The sequence below is a fragment of the Corvus hawaiiensis genome, chromosome 21 (genome assembly GCF_020740725.1).
Source record: "Corvus hawaiiensis isolate bCorHaw1 chromosome 21, bCorHaw1.pri.cur, whole genome shotgun sequence".
Lineage (NCBI taxonomy): Eukaryota > Metazoa > Chordata > Aves > Passeriformes > Corvidae > Corvus > Corvus hawaiiensis.
In genome coordinates, this window is record NC_063233.1 from 8918882 (window position 1) to 8944054 (window position 25173).

Genomic DNA, 25173 nt, shown 5'->3' on the forward strand with positions numbered 1-25173 from the left:
CCACCAGTCCCCCAAACACACTCAGGGCCCCCCCAAACCCCAGTTCTCACCTTTGGGCCCAGGGAACCCATGTCTCCATCAGGTCCAGGCTTTCCTGGAGAGCCCTTTGGGATTGTTTGGGGAGGAGGTATCAGCCAAGGGCTGAGAGGGGATGAGCCCCACCAATCCCCACCGAGCCCCCACGGCTGCCCCTGAGCTCACAGCCAGGGGTCACCTGGGGCCAGCAGGGTCACAGGGGACAAACTCGGCCACTGTGGCCAGTCCTGGTGGCTCTGCACAGCGGCCCCCATGGCTGGCAGGGCTGTCACCAGGGAAGGTGACAATCCTCGCTCTCAAGGCCAGCAGGAGAGGAGGATGGAGAGGCTCAGGCCTGGCTTTGAGCCCGACCCAAAGCACAGGTGAAGGGCTCAGAGTGGTGAAGGCAGCACTGGGGCTTTTCCCTGAAATCAGGGAGGAGCTGTTCCAGCTCCAGGAGGTGTTCCAGGTCTCCATCCCAGATCACTGAGCTGGATGGGACCCACCAGGATCGAGTCCCACCCCTGGCCCTGCACAGACCCCCCAACAGCCCCACCCTGGGCATCCCTGGCAGCGCTGTCCAAACGCTCCTGGAGCTCTGGCAGCCTCGGGGCCGTGCCCATTCCCTGGGGAGCCTGGGCAGTGCTCCAGTGCCCTCGCCCTGACCCTGTGCCACCCTCTGCCACTGGCATCTCCTCCCAGGACCCAGGGCCAGCTCCTGCTCAGCCATGGAGGGTTTCCATGAGCTGCCATTCCCCATGGACACCATGCTGGGCTCAGGGAGGCTGCACAGTACCTGGAGCAGGCTGATTCCCTGGGGGAATGATTCTGCTCTTCCCTACCCCAGTTATTTCCACCACTGCAGCTTTTTAATGTTTTTTATCAACCAGATAAGGTCAGGTCCTACAGATGCCCCGATTCCAAGGAAAGTCCCACATTCCCCATCAGCAGCACCAGCCCCACTGACATCCCCCCAAGGAGAACACAGAGTTCACACAGAGGAACATTTTTTTTCCCTTACTATGGATCCAGGAATTCCAGCGTGCCCACGGCTCCCTGGCAAACCGGCAAATCCCTGGGGGAAAGGGTAGCAGAGGAGCCATGGAGGGAAGGCAGGAGAGGAGGATGGAGAGACTCAGCCCTGAGGCTTTTCCCTAAAATCCAGCTCCTGGATTCCTCATGGAATCACCACAGTCGGATACACATGACACCCACTCGTGCCCCCAGACACTCAGGTGTGTCTCTGACCCAGTTCTCATCCTCTCTTTTGAGGATTTTTTTTTTTTTTTTTTTTTTTTTTTTTTTTTTTTTAAAATTTCAGAGCAAAGATAAATATACAGAATCCTGCAGAAGGGAAAACCCGCTGCCAGCCCCACTGCTGCTGGATCTGTCCAGGATAGCAGTGCCAGGGGTGTTCCAAATCCTTCCCCCCTCAGCAGGATTCCTGCTCCACCCCATTCCACAGACATGCTTTGGAGGCACATTCCCAAAGGGATAAAGCTGAGCAGATGGATGGAAGGCCAGAAATCAGCTCTACTCACCGATGGTCCCCTCCTGCCTGGGCTGCCCACGACCCCTGGGTGACCCTGCAGGATGAGGACAAGGATGAGGATGGGGAAGCAGAACGGCCTCTCCCAGTCCCCATCAGGGCCAGGTCCACGGATCAAGGACTCTTCCTACACGGGGATGGGAGGTTGGGAAGTGTCCCCATGGATGGCATCAAGGTCTTGTCCCACACGGGGATGGGAGGTTGGGAAGTGTCCCCATGGATGGCATCAAGGTCTTGTCCCACATGTGATTGGGAGGCTGGGAAGTGTCCCCATGGATGGCATCAAGGTCTTGTCCCACATGGCCACAGGGATGGGAGGTTGGGAAGTGTCCCCATGGATGGCATCAAGGTCTTGTCCCAAATGTGATTGGGAGGCTGGGAAGTGTCCCCATGTGCTCAGCTGTCCCCATCCCCACATCCCAGCCCCTGTCCCCCCCCAAGTACAGATGCAGGATGGGAACCTGTGTACCGGGCTTTCCTTCTGCGCCCTCCGCTCCTGGCACACCCCGCGAGCCCTGCAAGGAGAGTTTTGTCTCAGGGTGGCCCCTCCAAGGGCTCCTCCAGCCCCAGAGCCTCCCTCCAGGGTGCCAAGGTGGGACATCAGCAGTGGCACTGCCTGTGGGAGCTGTGGGTTCCTCCTGCAGCTCCTCCCTGCTCCTCCCACCTTGGGACAGGAAATAACAGCCGTGTGGGAGGGAAGCCATTCCCACCAGGAACACCTTGGCTGGGTCTTCCCTCCTCCTGCCCCATTCCTGGCTCCTTCACCAAGTATGGCTCCGGATAACAGAGCTTCCTTGAAAAGCTCTTTCCTGGAATTTTCTGTGCTCAGCGTTCCAGGGGAAGTTGTGGGGTTGGGCGAGTGGTTTGTCAAAATTCAACGTGCAACAGCCTGAGCTGCTCATCCCCGGCATTCCCTGTGCAAATTCCCGACCCTCTGATCCAGCCACATCCCAGGATGCTGCTCCCATGTCCCAGAGCCGACAGCTCCACACGGCAGCACAGGGATGTGGGATATCCTCTACTTACGGGCAGTCCAGGGACTCCAACCAGCCCACGCTGCCCCACACGGCCCTGGAAAACACCAGGAATCACAAAAACATCCATCTGCCAGCGGCAAAGCTGCACACTGGGAGGAAAATCTGGTGCCTGAAGGATGTGGATGTGCTCTGCCCCAGCACATCCCAAGCCAAGCAAGGGATGTTCAATCCAGGGTTGTTTCAATCCCTCACAGCCAAAAATGCTCCAAGATCCAGCCCCAGATTCCAGCCCCCCCGTTAGTTACCCGGGCTCCCCGTGGTCCTGGGGTTCCCTTGGGGCCATCAGGTCCTTGGCATCCCTAAAATCCACACAAAGGGAAACACAGACAGTGCAAATCTGCAGGTGTCCCCCAGGCCTGCAGCCCCAGGGGGACTCAGCCATAGGGGCAGGGGCAGGTCAGGGGGATGCCATGCACAGGGAGGGGGCCACAAGGCTGGAGACCCTCCCCAGGAGGGTGTCCCTGGGTGCTGGGACCCTGGCAGGGCGGCCACATCCCTGTTTTCCATGCAAGGAAGTGGCAGCCCGTGGGAAAGCAGCAGATTCTGGTGCTGACCTTGGGTCCCTCACTGCTGTTCAGCCCTGCAGGGCCGATCTGGCCTTCTTCCCCCTGCCGGGAGAGAGGGGAGGAATGATCCAGGGAAAACACAGCCTCTGATCCCGGGGGAGTCACCAGCCTGGTGCTGGTGTAGGGAAAAACACTGGGAGCGTGAGCAGAGGTGACATTAGTAAATGTCACCAGCTTTGCGGTGGGAGTGGGGACTTCCCCCATCCCCCAGGGTTAAAAAACTGGGCAGAAAGAAAAACCTCAACAGTTTGATGTGGCCCAAAGTTGAATATTTTTGTTTCCTGATGGACAAATTAAAGGCAATTCCAAGGAATGCTGTGCCAAGGCTCCTGCCTGCTCCAGCCCCTGTGCTGCCTGGGAGGGTGGAAAAGGCAGGGAGAGGATTCCTGCCGCATCCCCAGCTCCTGGAGACGTGGGAGGAGTTGTTATTCATCCTGAAGAGCAAAAGAGCAGATCCAGGAAGGCCTGGGAGTGGGAGGGCATCCCCTGCAGACTGGAAAGGTGGGTGGGAATATAATCCTCCTTTTCCTGAGAAGCTGGGAATCACTAGAGATCAGCAGCCAGCCTGGCCTCAGTTCCCAGCTCAAACACAGATCTGGAGGTGGGTTCAGTCACCCAGACAGCTCCCTGCAGGAAAAAGCGTTCCCAAAGCGCTTCAGGGCTGCCAGCACAGGCTCCAGGAGCAGGGAGCCAGGCAGGAGTCAGAGAGGGGCACAGATCAAGCAATCCCTGAGTCCTCTGCTCCCAAAACCTGCCAAGGAGCTGGCTGGGAGCAGGGACTCAGTGGGATCCTGCAGAGCTGCCGGGGCTGAGGCAGCTGGGGAGGGCTGGGAATCCTCTGCCTGGAGCTGCTCTGACATCAGAGAACCCAGCAGCGAATTTTGGGATGGCGGCACAGCTGCAGCAGCCAGGGCAAAGCTCGGTGAGGGTGCCGGGGGCACCTGCAGCCCCAAGGGTGGGGGCTCTGGGCCAAGCTCCCTGTGGGCGATGCCGTTAAAGGGATCCCTTAGGAGAGATCCCATAAATCAGCACGGCCACACTGCCTGCCCCCTCAGGGCTGTCCCCACGCTGGGACACAGGCCACGTGTGTGTGTCCCCACCCCAGGACACCCCAGCCCAGCAGCGGCACTCACGTCCGGTCCCCGCGGCCCCGCCGCCCCTCGGGGGCCAGGGAAGCCCTGTAAGCCCCCCTGGCCCCGGGTCCCTGGGGGGCCTTTTGCTCCTTGTGCTCCTCGTGGGCCCTTGGAGGGATAAAACACAGAATGTCACAAAGCAGGGACAGCAATTCCCTGATCCGCAGGCAGGAATTCCCCTGGAGAACCCATCACTGGCAGGGGTGAACAACCCAAACTCTCCTCCCCCAGCATCCCTGGGGCACCAAAAATGGGGGAATACAATTTTTAAACATCCCAAGCGAGATGGAGCAGGGAAGGATGGATCAGGCGGTGGGATCAACACAGGATGAGCTGCCTGGCTGTCACTGTCCCCAAAATCCAGCAGATGCTTGGGGTCCTCGGGCAGCCACCCCAACCCACCCACAGCTGGGGTGAATCTGAACAACAGAGGGAGCAGCTGGAGGCTCCACAGCCTTGGGAATCCGTACCTTGCTTCCTCTGGCTCCCAAATCTCCCTTGGCTCCACCCGGACCTCGGCAGCCCTGCGAGTGAAGGTTAAACTGAGAAACCCCTGTTGCAAGCTGGGATCTGATTCTGGCACCAAATAAAGGGACTTTTGCCCTGTTCCTGTCAGGGCTTTCCTCTGGATTTTGGGCACTGGAATCATCTGCCCAGGGAGGTGGTGGATGTGTTTTTAAAAAGCCTGGATGTGGCACTCAGTGCCATGGTTTAGTTGATGAGGAGGTGTTAGGTTGGGTCATAGGTTGGACTTGATGATCTCAAAGGTCTTTTCCAACGTGGTTCTGTGATTCTGTGTGGATGGGCCTTTCCCAGCTGGGAGCTGCTGGATCTGCTCTTCATGCTGGGGAGGCTCCAGGGTTTTGGGTTCAATCCCCACCAAAGCAACCCCAGCACCTCATGCCAGTCCCAGCTGCCTGCTGGTGGTGGCATCTCTGGCACCACCAAAACAGTGACAAGTGTCTTATCCTTAAGGAACACTCCTGGGTTCCTTAACTCAGGCCAAACATTCCCACTTCCCTGGGCCTCCCCAAGGCAGCTGATCCCTCAGGACACTCTCAGGTCTAAAAGCTCCTCTGAGCCCAAGCTCAGCTCTGCCTTCCCAAACAACTCCAGCTGCCACCTATTCCAACATCAAGTCCAAAGAACATGGAGCTGCAGCTTTGGGCTGCTCTGCCACGGCTCTCCTGCATCCCAAGCAGGGATCCCACAGATGCCACCACTCACCCGCTCTCCTTGGGCACCTCTTGGACCTGGCAGGCCAAGAAAACCCTTCAGGGAGAGAGGGAATGTGAGTTACAAAAGAAAAACACAAAGGGAAGTATTGCACATGCTCCTGGAAACACCAACCCTCCCACAGGGATGGGATGGGATAGGATGGAATGGGATGGGATAGGATGGGATGGGATGGGATGGTCAATGGGAGGCACCAGTTTGGCTCTGCTGAGATGCCACAGTGGGATTTGTTCCCCAAAAAGGGACCAGAAAATGCACAAACCCTCCCAAGGCTGCCCCTAAGATAAGGATGAGGTCCTTGTCAGACTCCAAAATGCATCCCCCACATGCCACCCCGCATCCCTGACCCCATTCCACACCCCAGCTCTCAGCTCTGTGGGTTGGGGACATGAAAAAGGGACACCTAGGCCAGGCAGGAGGGAGGTCAGGTGGCCCCAAGCCTTTGGAAAGGGCAGCTGAGCACCCAAACCCCCTGGGAAAAGGGAAGGGATGGGCAGGGCTGGGCTATCTCTGCTCAGAAATCCTTAGGGAAAGAATAAAGATCGAGGTCCCTGAAAGCAGGAGGGTCAGAGGAGCATTGGGGACGAGGAGTGCGGCCACAGGGACGGGGCTGGCGTTTCCAACGGCCCCGTGGGAAGCTGGGGGAAACAGGAAATTCCCTGCAGGGTTTGTGGGGTGTGAGGGGCAGGATGAGAGCACTCCACACCCAACCACCCCCTTCCCATGGACTTACTTACCCCAGGGCCCTCCTGTCCTGGCTGTCCCCTCACCCCAGGGGCACCGTCTGTACCCTGCAGGAAGAATCCTGGAATCACAGACTGTCCTCAGCTGGAGGCACCCACCAGGATCATCCAGTGCAGCTCCTGGCCCTGCACAGACCCCCCAACAGCCCCACCCTGGGCATCCCTGGCAGCGCTGTCCAAACGCTCCTGGAGCTCTGGCAGCCTCGGGGCCGTGCCCATTCCCTGGGGAGCCTGGGCAGTGCCCAGCACCCTCTGGGGGAAGAACCTTTCCCTGCTCTCAGCCTGAGCCTGCCCTGGCTCAGCTCCAGCCGCTCCCTGGGTGCTGTCCCTGGCCCAGAGTGAAGAGGGATCACATCAGAGCACCCAGCCCCTCCATGTCCCCTCCCCAGGGTGACCAGGGACCTCCAGGTGGCATTTGGGAGCTCTGCTGGACGTGCTGCCCCCTCTCCCCTCCAAAAACAGGGATGAGGACCCCCTCAACCCCACAGTTCAGGGAAATCCCTCAAACCTGGCCTTCATCCCCACCAAGGCCCAGAAAAACACTCTCACCGTGTCTCCTTTGGGACCAGTGGATCCCTCCAGCCCTGCTGGACCCTGGCAAAAGCAAAGGCAGGGGATGTTGGGCAGAACAGGGATGTGGCTCCCTGTCCTGCTCTGGGGGTGAGACCCCAGCCCACAGGAACCTGCCCAGCCCCCCAGGAGCTGCCTCACACCTCAGGGACCCTGTCCCCAGCAGGTCACCCTTTGTCCCCTGTGCCCTCCCCACCCACCCACTCCTGGGGGGCCATGAGGACCCCCAAGGTGGAGGATTTCGTGTCCACTTCCAAAGCACATGGGGGGCAAATCCCAGCAGCTCCTGGAAGAGAACTGGGGGGGATCCACCCACGCCAGGACAGCCCCCACTCACCTGAGAGCCCCTGGGGCCAGGGGGGCCACGCCTGCCTTGCAAGCCCTGGGGTCCCTGCAGAGGGGGGGACACGGAGCTGCCATTAGGATCAAACCCCGGCAGGGCAAAGCCTCTCCCGGGAATTCCCAGCCCCCGAGGAGCTCCAGAGTTCCCAGCTGTGTGGCACACTAAGGGGTACAGGAAGGATTCCACCCCTGTCCCAGCCCCTCTGCAGCTTTTGGGGTGGGTTGGGATCATTCCCAGCCCCACCCCAGCCCCTCTGCAGCTTTTGGGGTGGGTTGGGATCATTCCCACCCCCACCCCAGCCCCTCTGCAGCTTTTGGGATGGGTTGGGATCATTCCCACCCCCACCCCAGCCCCTCTGCAGCTTTTGGGGTGGGTTGGGATCATTCCCACCCCTGTCCCAGCCCCTCTGCAGCTTTTGGGGTGGGTTGGAATCATTCCCACCCCCACCCCAGCCCCTCTGCAGCTTTTGAGGTGGGTTGGGACCATTCCCACCCCTGTCCCAGCCCCTCTGCAGCTTTTGGGGTGGGTTGGGACCATTCCCACCCCTGTCCCAGCCCCTCTGCAGCTTTTGGGGTGCGTTGGGATCATTCCCACCCCTGTCCCAGCCCCTCTGCAGCTTTTGGGGTGCGTTGGGATCATTCCCACCCCTGTCCCAGCCCCTCTGCAGCTTTTGGGGTGCGTTGGGATCACATCCCAGCTGGAGGAGACCACTCCAGGCTGGGTGAGCCTGGGGACACCCCCCATCCCAGGACATCTCATCCCTGGGATCACCCACCTTGGGGCCGCGGGGGCCGGGCATCCCAGCAGGGCCCATTTCCCCCTGCGGAGAGAGCAGGGAAGGGGCGAGGTGAGCGCAGCGACAGGAAAATCCCAAATGCCAAAGGATGGGGACCGGGACAGACTCACCTGAGAGCCGTTGATGCCTCGGCATCCCACAGATCCCGGCTGGCCCGGCTCTCCCTGCAAGGCAAGGCCCTGCTCAGCCCTACAGCCCCCACAGGGCAGCTGGGACAGGGACCCCGGGCATGTCCCCCATGGGCTACTGGGGATGCTGGGGGGGCTTTACTGGTGAGGTTTAACACCACTGGTCCTTTTGCAATTCCTCCCCCCGCTACCACGATGATTTTAACCAAATGTGGCGGTTTTAGCTGTAAATTAGACCAATGGCAAGGACAAGGTGCTGCTCTGGGCAGCAGCAGCTCCAGTGCCTGAAATTCCATCTGTACCAAAGCCCTGGGACTCACCATGGGACCAGCAGGGCCCGGGGGACCCACGGAGCCACCTTCTCCCTGCAGCAGGAGAGAGAAAAACGCCATTTGTTCGCTTTGATCCTCTCCTTCATCCCAAATCCCCCTTTTTCTTTGCATCGTCTCCCACATTCCTTCACACCAGCTGCTTGATGCCCCCTCACACAGCTGCTGCCCAGCCCCAGCTCCCTGACTCCTTTCACGTTGGAAAATGCATCCATTCACCACCAAACCACTTCGATTTTCCTTTTAAATCCTTTCCCAACCCTTTCCTGGACAGGATGGCTCGCAGTGATGTGGGAGCACTGAGCTCTCCATGTGCTGAGAGAAGCCTGGAAAAACCAGGTGCTGCCAGCCTGGGATTCATCCTCCTCCAGGCTAAAATAAATCCCAAAGTGCTCTGGAAAAGCTCATTTCTCTTCATTTCTCTTCATTTCTCTTCAATTCGCTTCATTTTTATTCATTTATCTTCATTTCTCCCAGCCAGAACAGGGATGGAAAAGTCCCTGTGGGAACTGCTGGAGGCAAGGCCCCAACATGCCTGGATGCAAATCCCTGCTCAGACCCCTCTTCCCAGTGGGAATCCCCGGCTCCTGCACCCCTCCAGGGAGGGCAGGTGACACTAAAACCACTCACCTCTGGCCCTGCAGGGCCCTGGAAGCCCAGGACACCCTTCAGCCCCATCACTCCCTGGAAAAGAAGCCGGGAATGAGGTGTCAGCACCCTGAGGTGGCACTGCCTTTGTCCCCTCCCTCACAGGAGGGGCAGGGACAACACAGAGACCACGAGGGCTTTGCTGAAGGCAGGAGAAGGTGGGCTGGAGCTTGAGGACATGGCAGAGAGGGACAGGAGATGGAAGGAGGGGTGTGAGACACCCCCAGCTCCGCAGGGAACTCACCTGGAGCCCAGCAGGACCTGGCAGCCCATCCTCACCCTTCACCCCCTGGAAAAGCCAAGAGCAGCCTGAGTGATGGAGGAGGAGAGCAGGACCTGGGGGGCTGTGGCAGGGAAGGAGAGACCCCTGCGCACCCTGGCAGGGCTGTGAGGGGCAGGGACAGCCACCCTCACCTTCACTCCCTTCTCTCCTTTGTCCCCAGCTGGGCCAGGGTCTCCCAGGAAACCCTGAAATGGAACAACGAGGATGAAACGGGACCGTGAGGAGTTCAAACGCGGCTGTTGGGCCTCAAGGGACACAGTGAGGGTGGGACAGGAGGATGGGGACCCTCGAGGTTGTGCTAAATGGGGCAGGCCCAGAGGCAAAGGTCCCCAGCACGGTGTCACCTCCCTGCAGCTCCTGGTGCCCCGTGTCACCCACGGAGGTGGCACAGGGCTGGCACAGGCAGGAGGGGACAAAGTGTGGCCCAGACCAGGTATCTGATAACCCACGTGGGACTGCTGCTTCAGAAAGAAGAAATTAGGTCTCAACCCCCTCCCAGGATGATCAGGCCTTGGAGAAGCCTGAAAAATCTCCTGGGCAGCTCTGAAAATGTTGGCCTTAAGGGGGAAAATTGAAAAAATTAAAGGGTGACAAACCACCAGCATTCACTTTTTTATGGACATTTTCCATCCTGGCTGAGCCTGGGGAGCAGCGGCAGCACCAGGTGCTGGTGTGGTCCCAGTGAAACCAGTAAGGAAAGGTGGTGGTGTTTGGCACCAGGAGCACGTGCTGGGGCTGGGGCTGGCACTGCTGGAAAAACCAGGTGCTGCCAGCCTGGGATTCATCCTCCTCCAGGCTAAAATAAATCCCAAAGTGCTCTGGAAAAGCTCATTTCTCTTCATTTCTCTTCAATTCGCTTCATTTCTCCTCATTTCTCCTCACTCCCAGCCAGAACAGGGATGGAAAAGTCCCTGTGGGAAATGCTGGAGGCAAGGTCCCAACGTGCCTGGACGCAAATCCCTGCTCAGACCCCTCTTCCCAGTGGGAATCCCTGGCTCCTGCACCCCTCCAGGGAGGGTGGGTGAGGTTGGCACCTCATCGTGCCCATGCCCACGCAAGCCAGAGCCAACTCACCTCTTCTCCCTTGTCCCCAGCCAGCCCTCGGTCACCCTGGAAGCCCTGGAGGCCCTGGGAAGAGGGAGGAAGGAGCAGAGCAGGCACTGAGGGGCTGCCCAGTGTCCACCCATGTCCACCCCATTCCCCAGCAGCTGCTGAGAGCCCCAAACTTTTCAGCACCATCAGCCCCTGTCCTCTAAACGCCCCTGAGAAAGCTCCCATGCCCAGGGGTGTATCCTGCAATCCCCAGGGATTGCTGCCAGGGGTCTGGAAAAGGGCAGGGACCAAGGAAGCAGATTCCTGGATTGAACATTACCCAGGCATTCCTCAATCACTCTCATTTCTTGGTCACCCTCCAAGTTTTGAGGCCTGAAGGGCTTGGAGCACCCTGGGATAGTGGAAGGTGTCCTGCCCATGGCATAGGGTGGAATGAGATGGGATTTAAGGTCCCTTCCAATCCAAGCCATTTCATGATTTGCAGTTGTTCTGCATGAAGAGGTCCAGGTGCAGCAGCCCAGCCCTCGTGCTCAGACCCACCACAGTCCCAGAGCTGCAGCTTGGGTTATCCCAGCCCCTTAATGAACATTTGGGATGCCCCACAACCCTTTTATTCCTGGGAAACCTAATCCAGGAGGAGGAATATTCTAAAGGAGGCAAGAGAAGGAGAAACAGCTTTAGGAGCTCCCTGTCTCCTGCCCGGGGTTTGGAGCTCCAGCTTCCCCCTGATCCTGAGCACTCCCTGCCCACGGCTCACCTGCTCCCCTGGCAGCCCCCACGGCCCAGGTTTGCCATCCAAGCCAGGGAAACCATCGGAGCCGGGGTATCCCACACGTCCTGGCAAGCCCTGGAGCCCAGGTTCCCCCTGGGGAGGAAAATCCAAGCACGGAAAATGAAAAACTCCACGTGAGGAAAGCAGCAAATGAAACACCGAGCTCTGCCTGCCTCTGGAGCTGGAGCTGGGGAAAAGCTTCCACACCCAGGGGCTGCAAGCGTTGGGCACTGGGATCTTTGCAGGTTCTCCACCAAAACCCTGGGATAGTTGGAACCAGGGGTGTGCAGCAGGAAGCAACAGGGAGGGCAGGGAAGAAGTGATGCAGTGAGAGAAGGTCGAGTGAAAGCCTCCTGCATCGGACCCACCACAATCCCAGAGCTGCAGCTCGGGTTATCCCAGCCCCTTAATGCACGTCTGGGATGCCCCACAAGCCTTTTATTCCCGGGAAACCTAAACCTCGAGGCACTAATCCAGGAGGAGGAATATTCTAAAGGAGGCAAGAGAAGGAGAAACAGCTTTAGGAGCCTCCTGCTCCTTGGCTCCAAGCTGTTCCTGGTCCTTTCCCACGTGCAGGAGTCGGAGCAGATCCATCTCAGGATCCACCTCAGGATCCATCTCCAGCTAAAGCTTCAGGGCAGCTTTTCCTTCACCCCTGAGCTCAGTGAAATCCTGAATCCGGGCAGGTTAAAGAGGAGTGTGGAGCAAAGCTCCAGCCACGCTGGCACAGCAGGACCTTGCTCTCCTTTCCTTGTACCCACAGGGCACCTGAACCCCGCAGGGAGCTGAGCGGGGCAGTGCCAGGGGAGAGGGGGTCCCATGAGGGCACAGCTGCTCCCACAGCAGAGCTCACCCATCCCATCCAGAGCTGGGGTGACAGAAGGACTCCGGGACAGCTCTTTTGGGACAGCTGCCCGGGAGGGCATCACCTGGAGGGGTGCAGCACCCAAAGGGGCCGTGCTGAGCTGTGACTGAGCCACCCCTGGAGCAGCAGCAGGGGAAGGACCCTCTGTGCCACCACCCCTGCCTGGGAGGGGACCCGGGCATCGATCCCACACCTTCAAACCAAGCCCACCATTCCCAAACTGTCCCCAGCCCTGTCACGACTCCCCCTCTCCCAGCCAGGGGCTGATCCAAGAGGGGCAGGGTCCCTGAGGGTCCCAGGACAGCTCTGAGGGTGCACTCAGCCTCTCCAAAGTGTCCCCACTCACCGTGTACCCCCGCTGGCCTTTCTCCCCCGGCTCTCCCGGTGCTCCGCAGGGTCCCTGTGCACAAACAGGGATTGAGTCACCCAAGGTGTCCCCAGATCCTGCCCCGAGCCCTGGGGAGGCTGTGGGGACAAGCAGCAATGCCCAGAGGTGACCTTGGGAAGGGCAGAGTGGGATCATTCGCATGCCTGGCACCCCAACCCTGCCCACCATGGCGGGGTCTGTGCCCAGGGCAGGTTTGGAGTGGGGAGCAGATCCATTTTCCCACTGCTTTGGTTCCTGATGGGATGTCAGGACAGGGAGTTTTGCCTTCCTTCCCTTTGCCTCATGGCCAGATGTGGGGGAAGCATCACCCAGCAATGCCAGGGTGGTGGGCACGGAGCTGAGACCCCCCAGCACGGGCTGGCCCCACACAAATCCTTCCCCAGACCCTCCCTGCCTTGTTTTTGTGCCTCTCAGAGGGATCCACGTGGTCCCTTCTCCAAAAACAAGGCTGGAAGCTGATGCCCCAGGGAAGGAAGCCAGCCTTGCTCAGCTGGCACAGACAGAGGGGCTGAGAGTTGGATATCAAACATCGCAGGTTTCAGTGGGAAGCACACAAAAAATCCATTAGGCTGCTTTGAAACTCAATCCCAAAGTCCTTAATTACAGCACAGCCCAAGTGCTTGGGGACATCGACCCTAAAAGTGTCCCCAGGGCAGCAAGACCACCGAGGGGACAGCAGGGCTTTTGTACTTACAGGTGCTCCTGTTCTCCCGGGATGTCCTGGGGGCCCAGGAGCTCCGGGTTTTCTCTGGATTCAAAAGAAAAACATTGGAAAAACCCATCAAGTGCTTGGAGCAGGGAAAATTCAGCTGCCAACAAGGAAAAACCCAAACCCAAAGTGACCGAAGCGGCACTCACCGGCCAGCCCGCGTGCAGGAGTTGGTAAAATGATGATTGCTGAAAGAAAAGTGAGGGAGGGGGAAAAAGCAAAAGGTGAAAAAAAATAATCCCAAATCCCTTTTGGCTGGATTTAAAGTCTTTCTCCTCGTTTTGGGAAGATGCAGCAATGAACCACTTGTTTAATTCATTTATTTATTTCATGCTCTGGGCCAGCAAGGCACGGGAGGAAGGATAATCTGAGGATAACGTGTGGGAAACAAGGAATTATTTCATCAGCAGATTAAGCAGACCTGATTCTCCTGGGATTTGGTGCAATTCAGCTCCTCCACGGATGCCCTGCAGCCCTGGGACACCAGAAATGTTTGGAATATGGAAAAGTAAGAGTGGTGAGCACAGGGACTGTCAGAGTTTGGCCTAAAATCAGCTCTTTTGACCCTGCAGTTTGCTCCAGGTTGGGAATCTCCTTCAGACTCTGGAAAACCCAGAGGAGCAGATGCCCCACAGGCTTTCCCCTCGCTGCTCCCAGCAGCCAAATCTTGGATGCACTTCCAGTTTTTTCTAAACCCAGATGACCACAGAGAGGGAAAGACCCACCCGAAAGGCCCAGGGTGGATTAATCGCACCCCAACCACAGCTAATCCCATCGTGTTTCCAAACCAGCATAAAGGTCCCAAACCCTCCTGGTGCATCCTCCTCTCCAAGCTGGGTTTTCCCAAGTTTTTGGAGATGTCCAGGAGATACAACGCCCATCTCCAGCTACCAGCAGCACAGGAGGCAAACTCCATCTTTCCTCCTTCCCACGGTGAGCCCAGACCCGTGGTCCAGGCAGCTCCTCCAAATCCTGGCTGGCACCAGAGGCTAGGAAATCCCCCTCCTTATCCATCACCCCAATCCCAGGCAGCTGGAGGGGCAGGATTCACTCTGTGCTCCCCAATTTCAGCCTCGAGGACACCGGGAAATTCCTCCTGTCCCCTGCTCCAAGGATCTGCCCCCCAACTGCAGTGGGGAGAGAGGGCAAAAGCCAAGGAACTCTTGAAGGGAAAGAAACACAGAGCTTTGGGCAGATGGGAATATTCCCAGCAGTGACCAGGACTCTCGGAGGCAGATGATGGATGGAATCCCTGCTCCTTTCAAGCTGATCCCAAATTGATTTCCATGTCCCTCCTGTCCAGCCAGTTCTCATTTCCCCCAAAATCCGCTCCCAAAACCTTTCAGGAGGAGGTTGGAGCAGGGCCAACGCTTTTGCCTTGTCTCAGGAATCAGTGAACTCCGATTCACTCAGGACAGGATATTATTTCATCCAAGCTTTTAACAAGGGGGAAGAAAAAAATCCCATGTGAGACATGGCCTCGGATTTCGGAGCACCAGATGCCAAGGACAGGGGAGAGCAGTTAATTGGCTCTGCAATTCCAGCAGGAAACAGTCGGAGCTCTGGGAAGGGGGAGCAGCACGAGGGGAGGGGATGGAGGATGGGAGCAGCGCCGTGGGGATCTGTGCTCCCGGAAACCTCCAGCCTGGGAGCCCTTCCAGCAGCCCTGGGGGCAGCTCTGGCTGCCCAACCTGTGCCACCCTCTGTAGTCACCCCACGGTCACCCCATCCTGCCCCATGGCCATCCTCACCCTGTGCCACCCTCTGCAGTCACTCCATGGCCATCCTCACCCTGTGCCACCTTCTGTGGTCACTCCATGGCCATCCTCACCCTGTGCCACCTTCTGTGGTCACTCCATGGCCACGCTCACCCTGTGCCACCTTCTGTGGTCACTCCATGGCCACCCTCACCCTGTGCCACCTTCTGTGGTCACTCCATGGCCACCCTCACCCTGTGCCATCCTCTGTAGTCACTCCATGGCCACCCCAGTCTGTGCCACCCTCTGCAGTCACCCCATGGCCATCCTCACCCTGTGCCACCCTCTGCAGTCGCCCCAAGGCCATGCCCACCTGTGCCATGCTCTCCAGTCACTCCATAACCACTCCCCAGGGCACATGCCAACCCTGCAGTAGTAGCACATCCCTAAAAGTTCCCTCCTTTTCCCTTTCTTTCCCCCCGAGGTTCCCAGGCACCATTCCCTGCTTTTACAGGCATTGGGATGGATGCAAGGGAAGGACTCTGGTGCTGCAGGTTAAGCTCTCCCATAACTGTGGGAGCTCCAGTTCTCCTTCCCAGGATTCTGGGACTTCCCCACTGCTGAATCAACTCCAGAACAAGCCAGCAGCAGTTCCTGCCCCTCCAGCCACTCCGAGACAACTTCTTGGCAAAGCCAACATCTGTCAGCACGTCGGGAACAAAAGCACAGGGCAGGGGCTCAGGCTGGAATCACAGCGGCCTTGAGTGGCTTTTCCTTAATTCCCATCGACAACAAAGGGTTTTTCATGGGAAGTGAGCGGGAGAGGCTGCTGAGCACCACAACAGCCACAGCTGCTCTGGGACAGTCACCACATCCCTTGTTTTCCCAGCCCATCCTCCTGCAGTGTCCCTGAGCCTCAGGGGTGGCTTCCCTGCCCTGCATTTCCAAAGGCTAAGCCAACAACAGACCCCAGGATACCCCAAATCCCCCAAACCATGGGGATCCGCTCATGGGAGCCCCAAAGCACGGCGCTGTGGGGCTGCAGGCACAGCCAGCCCCGTCCCCAGAGCAGCCAGAGTCCCAGCCCAGCCTTATCTCAGCAGAGATTAGCAAATCCCAGCCCAGGGCTTTGCGCTTTCCTGCTGCCGCCGGCGGCACCGCCGGGGTCATGGGGCCACAGACACAATGGCCCTGCGTGGCTTTGGGGTGGCCCATGGCCCTCTGGCAGACATTGCCTTCCCCTAGAGATGGCACCAGGCCAGCCCTGCCGGGACCAGGGCCAGCACCAGGGCCCAGGGGAGCAGGGCCTGCACTCAGAGCCTAAGGGACAAGGGCCAGCACCAGGGCCCAGGGGACAAGGGCCAGCACCAGGGCCCTCAGCCACAATGCAGCAGCTCTCCAACTTCAGCTTCCCAAGCACAGACAGGATGTGCTGCCTCCAGCATTCCAAAGTGGGGACACCAAGGAATTCCCAGCCCGTAGGTGTGAGTGTTTCTGCCTGCAGGAAAACAAAGCTTGAGGTCTCTTTCCAAACGCAGGCAGGGGGAGAATAAAGGGAATTCTGACTGCAGAGCAAAGTGCTGGAAGCATGGCCTGAGAGCAGGAATTGGTGAGAGAGGGGTCTGCCCTGGGTGGGAGGAGATCCCTACCATGGAGATATCCAGCTCCCTCTTATCCCTGTTTATTCCTGCACACACTGCGTGCCTGAAATGGATCCTGTGAGCGCTGGGAGCTGCACAGCTCCTGCCCTGGAGCAGCAGGAGGATGGCAGAACACAGAGGTTCTCCAGGTGAACCAAGACTTCTCCTGATGACCAGCAGGAATCTGATCTCTGCTTTGATCCAATCCAAGCCAAACCCACAAAGGTCTGGCCCAAGGACTCCCAGCAGGTCAATCCAAGCTCAGATCCAAACCAGGACCATCCTCCTCCTCCAGCACCATCCCTGCCCCGGGTGTGCTGTGCTGGCAGAGCAGAGATCCTCCCGCTGCATTCTCTCCCCAGAATTCCTGGCATTTCCCCTGGAGCAGAGGATGCAATGATGGCTCTTCACCAATGAATGAGCTGTGGAGAACTCAAATATCCCACCCAAGGTCACTGGAGCTCTTGGAGAGCTGGAGTGTGGAGCTCTCACCAGCCCAGTGCTCTGCCCCTGAAGCCACTGATGCCATCGTGCCACACTGCAGGGACCAGAGGGAAACAGAGCCCCACAAAGCAGAGCGCATTCTCAGCCCCAGGAAAAGTGCTGGGGCACTTAGAAACACAACTCCTTCAGCTACTGCCCTGCCCAGATCACTCCAGGCTCCACAGGGAGTTTAAGCTTAATCACAGCAGAGGCTGCGCTGTGAGGAGTTGGGAACTCTTGATGAGCCTGGCTGGGTTGTTCAGTGAGTTTGGGAGTCATCCCATGGAGTTTTCCAGCTATGCAGTGCCTGAGGCACTCCTGCCTCCCCACAGATCCTGCTCCAATGGATCAGGTGAGAAAAGGTCTCAGCAAGAGCTGGATGGGCACAAACCCTGCGAGCCACAGGCTGGGACAAGGTGGGAAACAGGAGAGAGGCTTTGTAATCAGAGCAGGAAAAGGGCTGCTCGTGCATGGCTTGGATCTTCCTTGGGCCCTGTCCCAGGGGGGTGATGGATGGACCATGGCCAAGACGTCCTGGTCAGCCACAGGGGACAGAGCACACTCTGATCCCATTCCACCCACACAGCCACCCCCAGTGAGCTGCACCTCCCTCCTTGGCATCTCCCCTCAGCTCCCACCCAACAGTGAGGAAACTCAGCCATGGCAAACCCTTCCTCCCATCCCATCCCATCCCATCCCATCCCATCCCATCCCATCCCATCCCATCCCATTCCCATCCCATCCCATCCCATTCCCACAGAGCAGAGGGATGCAGGGAGCTGCTGGGGAGGTGTGAGTGGAGCACTTGCCCCCTGTGGCTGGAACTCACCGTGAACAACTGCCAGTCCTCCCTGGAGTTCCTCCAGAGGACGACGGTGGGGACACCAGGGGTGCCAGCGGGGCCGGGGTCACCTGGGGGGCCCGTCCGCCCCATGGCTCCAGGGTATCCCTGCGGAGACAAGGGCAGCTCCTTAAAACCTGCGGGGATTTAGGACCCAGCACAGGCTGGACACCGGCTCTGACTCAGAGCCCTGCCAGGGTCTGGGCAGGGAGGGCAGCCTGGGTCTGACCAGTGCAGGGCTGGAGGACAAATGTCCCTGCAAGATGATTTCATGGATATGAAATGGGTTTGGGCTTTGGGACACACCAGTGTCCCTCCTCCAGGTGACCTGAGCTGAAGCTGCTCCATGTCCCAGCTCTGCTGCCTTTGCAGAGCCACTGAGTGGCTCAGAGGAAAGAGAGCAGCTTGTCCAGGCACATCAGTCACAGAGTCCCAGGATATCCTGAGCTGGAAAGGACCCACCAGGATCATCCCATCCAATTCCAGCACAGACCCCCCAACAGCCCCACCCTGGGCATCCCTGGCAGCGCTGTCCAAACGCTCCTGGAGCTCTGGCAGCCTCGGGCCGTGCCCATTCCCTGGGGAGCCTGGGCAGTGCCCAGCAGCCTCTGGGGGAAGAACCTTTCCCTGCTCTCAGCCTGAGCCTGCCCTGGCCCAGCTCCAGCCGCTCCCTGGGTGCTGTCCCTGGCCCAGGAGCAGAGATCGGAGCTGCCCCTCGGGAGGAGCTGCAGCCCCCGGGGAGCTCTGCCCTCAGTCTGCTCCAGCTGAACAATCCCAGTGCCCTCAGCTGCTCCTCACGGGCCCCTCCAGACCCTTCCCCATCCTCGTGGCCTCCTCTGAATGCTCTCTAATAACTCAATGTCCTTTTTTATATTGTGGTGCCCAAAACTGCCCCAGAACTTGAGGTGAAATCCTAAGCCTGGGCTTAAAGTGCTCACTAAACCCAGTTCCTCCCTCTTCCAAACCCACAGACAGGGCCCCCAAGAGCTCCCACTGCCCTCTGGATGAAAAACCCCCAAACCAACCCAAACTGTCAGTGGTGTTTGCCCCAGACCCTACACCCCATACTGGACACGCCCCTGTTTTTCTGGATACTCACTTTGTCTCCTTTGGGCCCCACCAGTCCCCGTTTGCCAGGACAGCCCTGAAAGGCAAAGGAGAAGAGCTGTGACCCCAAAGGGGAGATCCCACAGTGACCGAGTGACCAGGGCCACAGCCCCAGGCAAGCAGGGACTGAAATGGTGGATTCAGAGCAAACCAGCAGCTTCAACCTCTGAGAAACACCCCAAAAACCAGTGTGGGGTGGGGAGAGACCCCTGGTTTGGCTGCTCCTGCTCTGGCACCACAGAAACACCCCAGAGCAGGCAGGGGAGCAGGAGAACATCTCCTGACACCTGGGGAGGAAAGGCAGCGTGTTAGGGGAAAAAAAATCCCCTAAAATTGAATCATATCCACACTCCAATAGGAGTTTGGACAGGGACACGAACATCAGCTGCCTTTAACTGCTGGGAGATGTGATCTGGGCAAAAATGCACATTTTGGCCACGGGCTGACCCCACTTCAGGGCTTACCAAGGCACCTGTGTGGGCAGAAACAGCCAGCTGGGAGATCCTGGCTTTTTGGGATGACAACAATTCCCTGGAAGGTGTTACCTGACAGCCTCTGCCTGCCTCTGCTGCAGAGCTGCAGCTCTGACAGCTTCAATCCCAGACACAGCCTTGTTCTGAGCCTGCAGAGCACCAGGTCTGACCCCACAGAGCTCCCCCATGGCTCCGTTCCCTCTCCCTGGGGGCCCCGGAGCCCCCCTGCCCTTTGCCCTTGGGAGCAGCAGCAGGACAGCAGCAGGGAAAGCTGCCAGGCTGGGGACACATTTGGGCCAAAATAATGGCTCTGGCCATGCCTGGCACTTGCCACCACTGAGCTTCAGTCCTGCACAGAATCCTAAACTGGTTTGGGCTGGAGGGACCTTCAATCCCATCCCATCCAGCCCCTGCCATGAGCAGGGACACCTCCCACTGTGCCAGGCTGCTCCAAGCCCCAATGTCCAGCCTGGCCTTGGGCACTGCCAGGGATCCAGGGGCAGCCCCAGCTGCTCTGGGCACCCTGTGCCAGGGCCTGCCCACCCTCAGAGAAAAGATGTTTTCCCAATATCCCATCCAAACCTGCTCTTTTTCCATGTGAAGCCCTTCCCCGTGTCCTGTCACTCCATGCCCTTGTAAGAAGCCCTTCTCCATCTTTCCTGTCAGCTCCCTAACCCCTAAAGCTGGGATGGAGCTCTGGTACCGGTGTTTCCACCCAGGATACTCAGGACCAAGGACACAAATCCCATCTCCAGGCTTTCTCCAGGACAGGAAAGCAGCTCCCCCCAAGGCTGGGTCCCTCCTGACAGCAGGGCTGTCAAACGTCGTGACGTTTCCTCTTCTCCTGGGATTTTTTCAGCCTCCAGCATCTGTTCCTTTTGCCTTTTTCTTCTATTTTTGCAGGCAAGAGCTGCAGCAGCAAGGAGGTGGCTTGAAGGGGGAGTTAGCAGTCCTAAATTTATCCCAAGGCTGGCTCAGGGACGATGGATTTAGTGCCAGGTCCCTCAGACACGGCCATGGAAACGGCCCTGCAGGAGCCCCCCGAGCCCTGGGGCAGAGCCCACAACTTCCACAGGGATGGAAGGAAAAGGGAAGAGAAGGTGCCTGGGGTCACTTCTGGCAGTGGGGAAATGAAATAAAATAAAATTTTCTAGAGGAAACATTAAGAAAATATAAATAAATTAGGGAAATCATTTTGGCAGAATGAATAAACAGAAAAATATTTAAAAACATTTTTCAGCTACTCCTCAACAAAGACTCCTCTGAAACTTTTTCTATTTCAAGTTTACCTTTTTATAATTTTCCTTTTCTCGTCAATGAAGACTTGACTCCTCTAAAGCTCTTCTATTTCAAGTTTACCTTTTTTTTTTCATCCTCAATGAAGACGTGACTCCTCTAAAGCTTTCTCTAGTCTAAGTTTACCTTCTTTTTTCCCCTAAATTTCCCTTTTTCATCCTCTACAACAACTGAATGACTTGAAAAACACTCAGAATGTATTACAAGATAAATCCAGTGCTCTGCTTTGAACCAGGCATCAATTTGGGGGTGAAGAAGCCAAAAGCAGCGATGCCAGTGGGGTCCATGGGTGGATGGCAGGGGTTTTGTGTGGGGTCTGGGGCTGGAGGGAATAGCTTGGTCCCCTCTGATCCCCTCAGCCTGACTCTGGGCAGGACCAGGGTGAAATAAAAGTGAAAAAAAAAAAAAAAAAGTGAAAAAACAAAGTTTGATGGAATGATTTGAGACCATCTCTAGAGCAAGGAGGACAAGGGAATCGTCTTCTCTCCAGTTTTCAGTGAGGTTTCCTCAGTGACATCCAAAAATCTTCTCCCAGTGTCAGTGCCCAGCCCCACTGTGCCTGCACGGGGAGGGCTCCCCAACCTGGAGGTTTCCCATCCTGGACAAGGTTCTCCACCCTGAAGATGGTTCCCCATCCTGGAGAAGCTTTCCCATCCTGAAGATGGTTCCCCATCCTGGAGAATGTTCCCTATCCTGGACAAGGTTTCCCCACCCTGGAGAAGCTTCCCCATCCTGGAGAAAGTTCCCCATCCTGGAGAAGGTTCCCCATCCTGAAGATGGTTCCTCACCCTGAAGATGGTTCCCCATCCTGGAGAAGCTTTCCTATCCTGGAGAAGGTTTCCCACCCTGGAGAAGGTGTCCCTGTGCTGTTGCCCCCATCTCAGCAGCCTTTCCCCACCACCCACCCCTCCTACCCCTTCTCCACTCACCGGCAGCCCCGGCGGTCCCGGCAGCCCCGGCGGTCCCGGCTTCACACGGCCCTGGTGTCCACGTGCCACCCACAATCTGGCATGTCCTGCTCCGAGAGGCTTCTCTGGGACACCCACCACTGCCCCTGCCCTCAGGGGACCTTTGGGGACATTTCCTTTGGGAGCAGCCCCCCGATGAGGCGATGGGGACACCTTGGGGAAGGGGTCCAGGCGAGGTTTGCCGGGCGGGAGCCGCCGCCGCGTACCCACGTCCCCCGCCAGCTTCTCGGTGGTGACGTTCTCCTCACGGGGGTCAGAGCCACGCTCCTTCTTGGCTGCTTGGGGGGGTTTGATGGAGGCTCCTGGGTGGGTGAAGCACTGTCAGATTCCCAGAAATCGGGATGGAGAAAAGGAGGAAAATCGTGGACTCACCGGAACTTCTCCTGAGCGCTGGCCTGCCGGGGCCGGTGATTTTGTTGTAGGTGGAGTTCAGCAGCTCAAAGCCTTCATCCTCAATGGAAAGGCTGCCCTCTTCCTCCTCCTCCTCCTCAGCTGGTGGCACCTTGTGAGCAGAGAGGGAAGCCAGGGCGCTCCCATCAGGCTGGAGGTTGAGTGTCCCCTGGGCAACCTCCCACGGCCAAGGCGGCCCCAGGGTCAAATCTGAACTGCTGAGTCTGGAGTCCTGAAAAAGAAGAAAGGAAAAAGACGAAGTTTGAAGGGTTCACTTATTTTTTTCCTTCTTTGCTGCTCAATGGACTGCCCAGGGAGGTGGTGGAGTCACCATCTCTGGGAGTATCCAAGGAATGACTGGATGTGGCACTCAGTGCTCTGGTCTGAGTGACAAGGTGGTCACAGGTTGGACTTGATGACCTTGGAGGTCATTTCCAACCTTAATGACTCTGTAATTCCTAATTTCCCACATGCTGGAATGCTGCTGGGGGGATGAAGCAGGGCACAGCTTGTGAGCCCCAGGCAGGAGCCCTCAAATTCCAGGGCAGCTCATCCAGAATGAGCAGGACACTTCATCCACCTCCAAACCAAAACTCTCCTTCCACAAGGGACACGAGCTGCTCTGGGCACCCTGTGCCAGGGCCTGCCCACCCTCCCAGGGAACAATTCCTGCCCAATCTCCCATCCAGCCCTGCCCTCTGGCACTGGGAAGCCATTCCCTGTGTCCTGTCCCTCCGTGCCTTGTCCCCAGTCCCTCTACAGCTCTCCTGGAGCCCCTTTAGGGGCTCTTTCTGCCCAACAACCTCCAGCAGAGCCCCGGCACTGCCCAGGGATGGGGGAAAACGGCAGCACTGGGAGGAATGACCCCACTCGACTCAAAAACACCGGCTGTGGAAAAGGAGCTGAACTTCAGAGCTCCCTGCACTGCAAAATCCCACCACTTTTCCACCCAGCACCGGTGAAAGCACCTCAGGCTGGGCTGGTGGGTGGGTGTGAAGGTCCTGCACCTCTCCTGGAGCAGCTGCAGCATTTCCAGCAGCCCCACACGGCCACCAGCCCTGCCTGGAGCCCGCTCCGTGCTGCTCCTGGGCTCCGTGGGGACACGCACAGCGCGTGGCACCGCGAGCTGGTGGCACCAGCCCTGCCTGGTGGCTCCTGGTGGAGAAGCTGCTGAGAAACCAGCTGAGAGAAGTCACTAGAGGGAGATGCAGCCCCACGCTTGCCTTGCAGGGCCGGGAAGGAGACCTGGAGAGTCCTTCCCATCCTTCTTCCCACATTCCATGGGCTGAGCCCAGCACGTGGCTCCCGTTCTGCTTTGCTCCATGGATCCACTGGCTTGGGAGCAAGCACCAAGGGGGATTTGCAGGAGCAGCAAGCAGGAAAAACAACAATTTTCCTGCCAGAAGTGGTGATCCTGCAGGTGAGATCCTGCAGGTGAGAACCCAACGGTCCCAGTGGAGCCGACTCTGGCCAAGCCCATTTGGGATGACCACAGGAGGTGGAGGAGCTCCAAAGGCAGCAGGAGCTGCTGAAGCTTTGGCTCTGCTGCCAGCAGATTGGAGATTTCCAAGCTCTTCCCATCCCGAGTGGAGGAGAAAAAATTAATTTTGTAATTTTGTAGGTTTTTAACATTTAAATTTTGTAATTTTTCAATTTTTTATTTTTGCAAATTTTTACCTTTGTAATTTTGTATTTTTTTATTATTATTTTGCTGTTAAAATGCCGAAAAAGAGAAGCCCCTTGCTGATCGGCTGTCCCAAGCAAAGAGGCTGCAAGGGTTGCAATTAATCAATTAAAATAAATCAGTGGAGGCATTGCTTCACACAGAGAACCAGAGAGGAGGATTCAAAACTCCCCTCCCTTCACGCCATCACCCCCCATCCTCACAGTGTCCCCTCAGAGGTGGTGGCTGGTCAAAAATCACCTGAAGAGATGCTAAAATTGGGTCCCTGAGTTGACTAAACCCACCTGGGCACGACCCCTCCAGCCGCGTGGAGCTGCAAAGAGGCTTTGCCCAAAATCTGGAGCATCACCAGGGTCCTCCCTGTGCAGCCCGAGGGTGGCACCTCTGCCAGGGGCACCTCGAGAGCCCCACTCCTCATTTCCACAGCCCAGACAAGCTCCTGAGAGAGGGACAAGGGACAGCAGAGTCCCCACAGGGCAGTAGCTCCCTCGAGGGGAACACAGGGAATATTTGTTCTTTTTGCAGCAATTCCTGGAAGGGATAAAAGCCACAGCCCTTTCTTTTGGAGTTGAAATAAAGAAATGAAGAGTTGGAATCAAAAATTTTTGCTTGCAGAAATTAAACCGTGAAGCAGCGCCGTTTTGATGTTACGTTTTTGGTGCTTTTGGGGGTTTTCTGAATAAAAGCAGGTCTTGAAATACACCTTTAATGGTGGGAAAAAAAAAAAAAATCAATGGACTTCAGCTTCCCAACTTGATCTGTATTTCTCTCTCCAACCAATTGTTCTGGTTTTGATCCAAAGTGTTCATTTCCTTAAAACACATTTTGCAACCAGTGAACCCCGAGGATTGGAAAGTTTCAGCTTTCAGGAAGAGAACCTGGTGCCTCATTTTGTACACCTTGGAGTGGAAAATTAACAGAAGACAGCAGCACCTCTCTGCTCCACAGGGCTGGGGGATTCAGCCCAGGGGCCTCAACAGCCAAACATTTAAAAACCAGTTCCTCAAAGGACAGTTTCCTGTGGGTACCAGCTGGTAGAAGGCATCAGGGAATGGTTTGGGTCGGAAAAGACCTTAAATCCCATCTCATTCCACCCCTGCCACAGGCAGGGACACCTTCCATAGACCAGGTTGCTCAGATTTCCAACCAACTCGGCCAGCAGGTGAGGAACAGTGCGGTGAGAATTCCCAAACCTTATTAACCACGAGCTGTGAGGCGCTGCAGGGGCAGGAGCTGAAGACTTCGGGTTCTCAGTGGGTGATGCTGGTGCAGAAGAGCTCCACAGGATGTGCCAGCCTGGGAATCCCAGTGGGAAGCCACATCCAGGCCTGGCAGCTGGCACTGGGAGCCTGGAATTCCCACACAGTGCAGACGAGGAGGTTTTAAATTCACCTTCAACACTTGACATGAGAAAGGTCCACACTGGAAACT

General features: G+C 57.4%; 1 protein-coding gene across 7 annotated transcripts in view; it reads right to left on the bottom strand.

Moving 5' to 3' along the window:
- LOC125336807 (collagen alpha-1(I) chain-like) overlaps window positions 1-25173 on the bottom strand; it is a 74022-nt gene that overhangs the window by 12676 nt on the left and 36173 nt on the right. For 4 of the 7 annotated variants that reach the window (XM_048325863.1, XM_048325866.1, XM_048325861.1 and 1 more), the window contains 28 exons: window positions 22041-22290; window positions 21630-21970; window positions 18924-18968; window positions 17813-17932; window positions 13313-13351; window positions 13149-13202; window positions 12413-12466; window positions 11187-11294; window positions 10451-10504; window positions 9508-9561; window positions 9338-9382; window positions 9076-9129; window positions 8437-8481; window positions 8099-8152; window positions 7968-8012; window positions 7187-7240; window positions 6829-6873; window positions 6274-6327; window positions 5528-5572; window positions 4771-4824; window positions 4301-4408; window positions 3156-3209; window positions 2847-2900; window positions 2591-2635; window positions 2026-2079; window positions 1557-1601; window positions 1037-1090; window positions 51-104 (listed from right to left, as the gene is read on the bottom strand). In XM_048325863.1, coding sequence (XP_048181820.1) covers window positions 51-104; window positions 1037-1090; window positions 1557-1601; window positions 2026-2079; window positions 2591-2635; window positions 2847-2900; window positions 3156-3209; window positions 4301-4408; window positions 4771-4824; window positions 5528-5572; window positions 6274-6327; window positions 6829-6873; window positions 7187-7240; window positions 7968-8012; window positions 8099-8152; window positions 8437-8481; window positions 9076-9129; window positions 9338-9382; window positions 9508-9561; window positions 10451-10504; window positions 11187-11294; window positions 12413-12466; window positions 13149-13202; window positions 13313-13351; window positions 17813-17932; window positions 18924-18968; window positions 21630-21970; window positions 22041-22290 — 2082 coding nt within the window. The remainder of the gene's footprint in view (window positions 1-50; window positions 105-1036; window positions 1091-1556; window positions 1602-2025; window positions 2080-2590; window positions 2636-2846; window positions 2901-3155; window positions 3210-4300; window positions 4409-4770; window positions 4825-5527; window positions 5573-6273; window positions 6328-6828; window positions 6874-7186; window positions 7241-7967; window positions 8013-8098; window positions 8153-8436; window positions 8482-9075; window positions 9130-9337; window positions 9383-9507; window positions 9562-10450; window positions 10505-11186; window positions 11295-12412; window positions 12467-13148; window positions 13203-13312; window positions 13352-17812; window positions 17933-18923; window positions 18969-21629; window positions 21971-22040; window positions 22291-25173) is intronic. The other 3 variants (XM_048325867.1, XM_048325862.1, XM_048325865.1) reach the window with 3 other exon arrangements.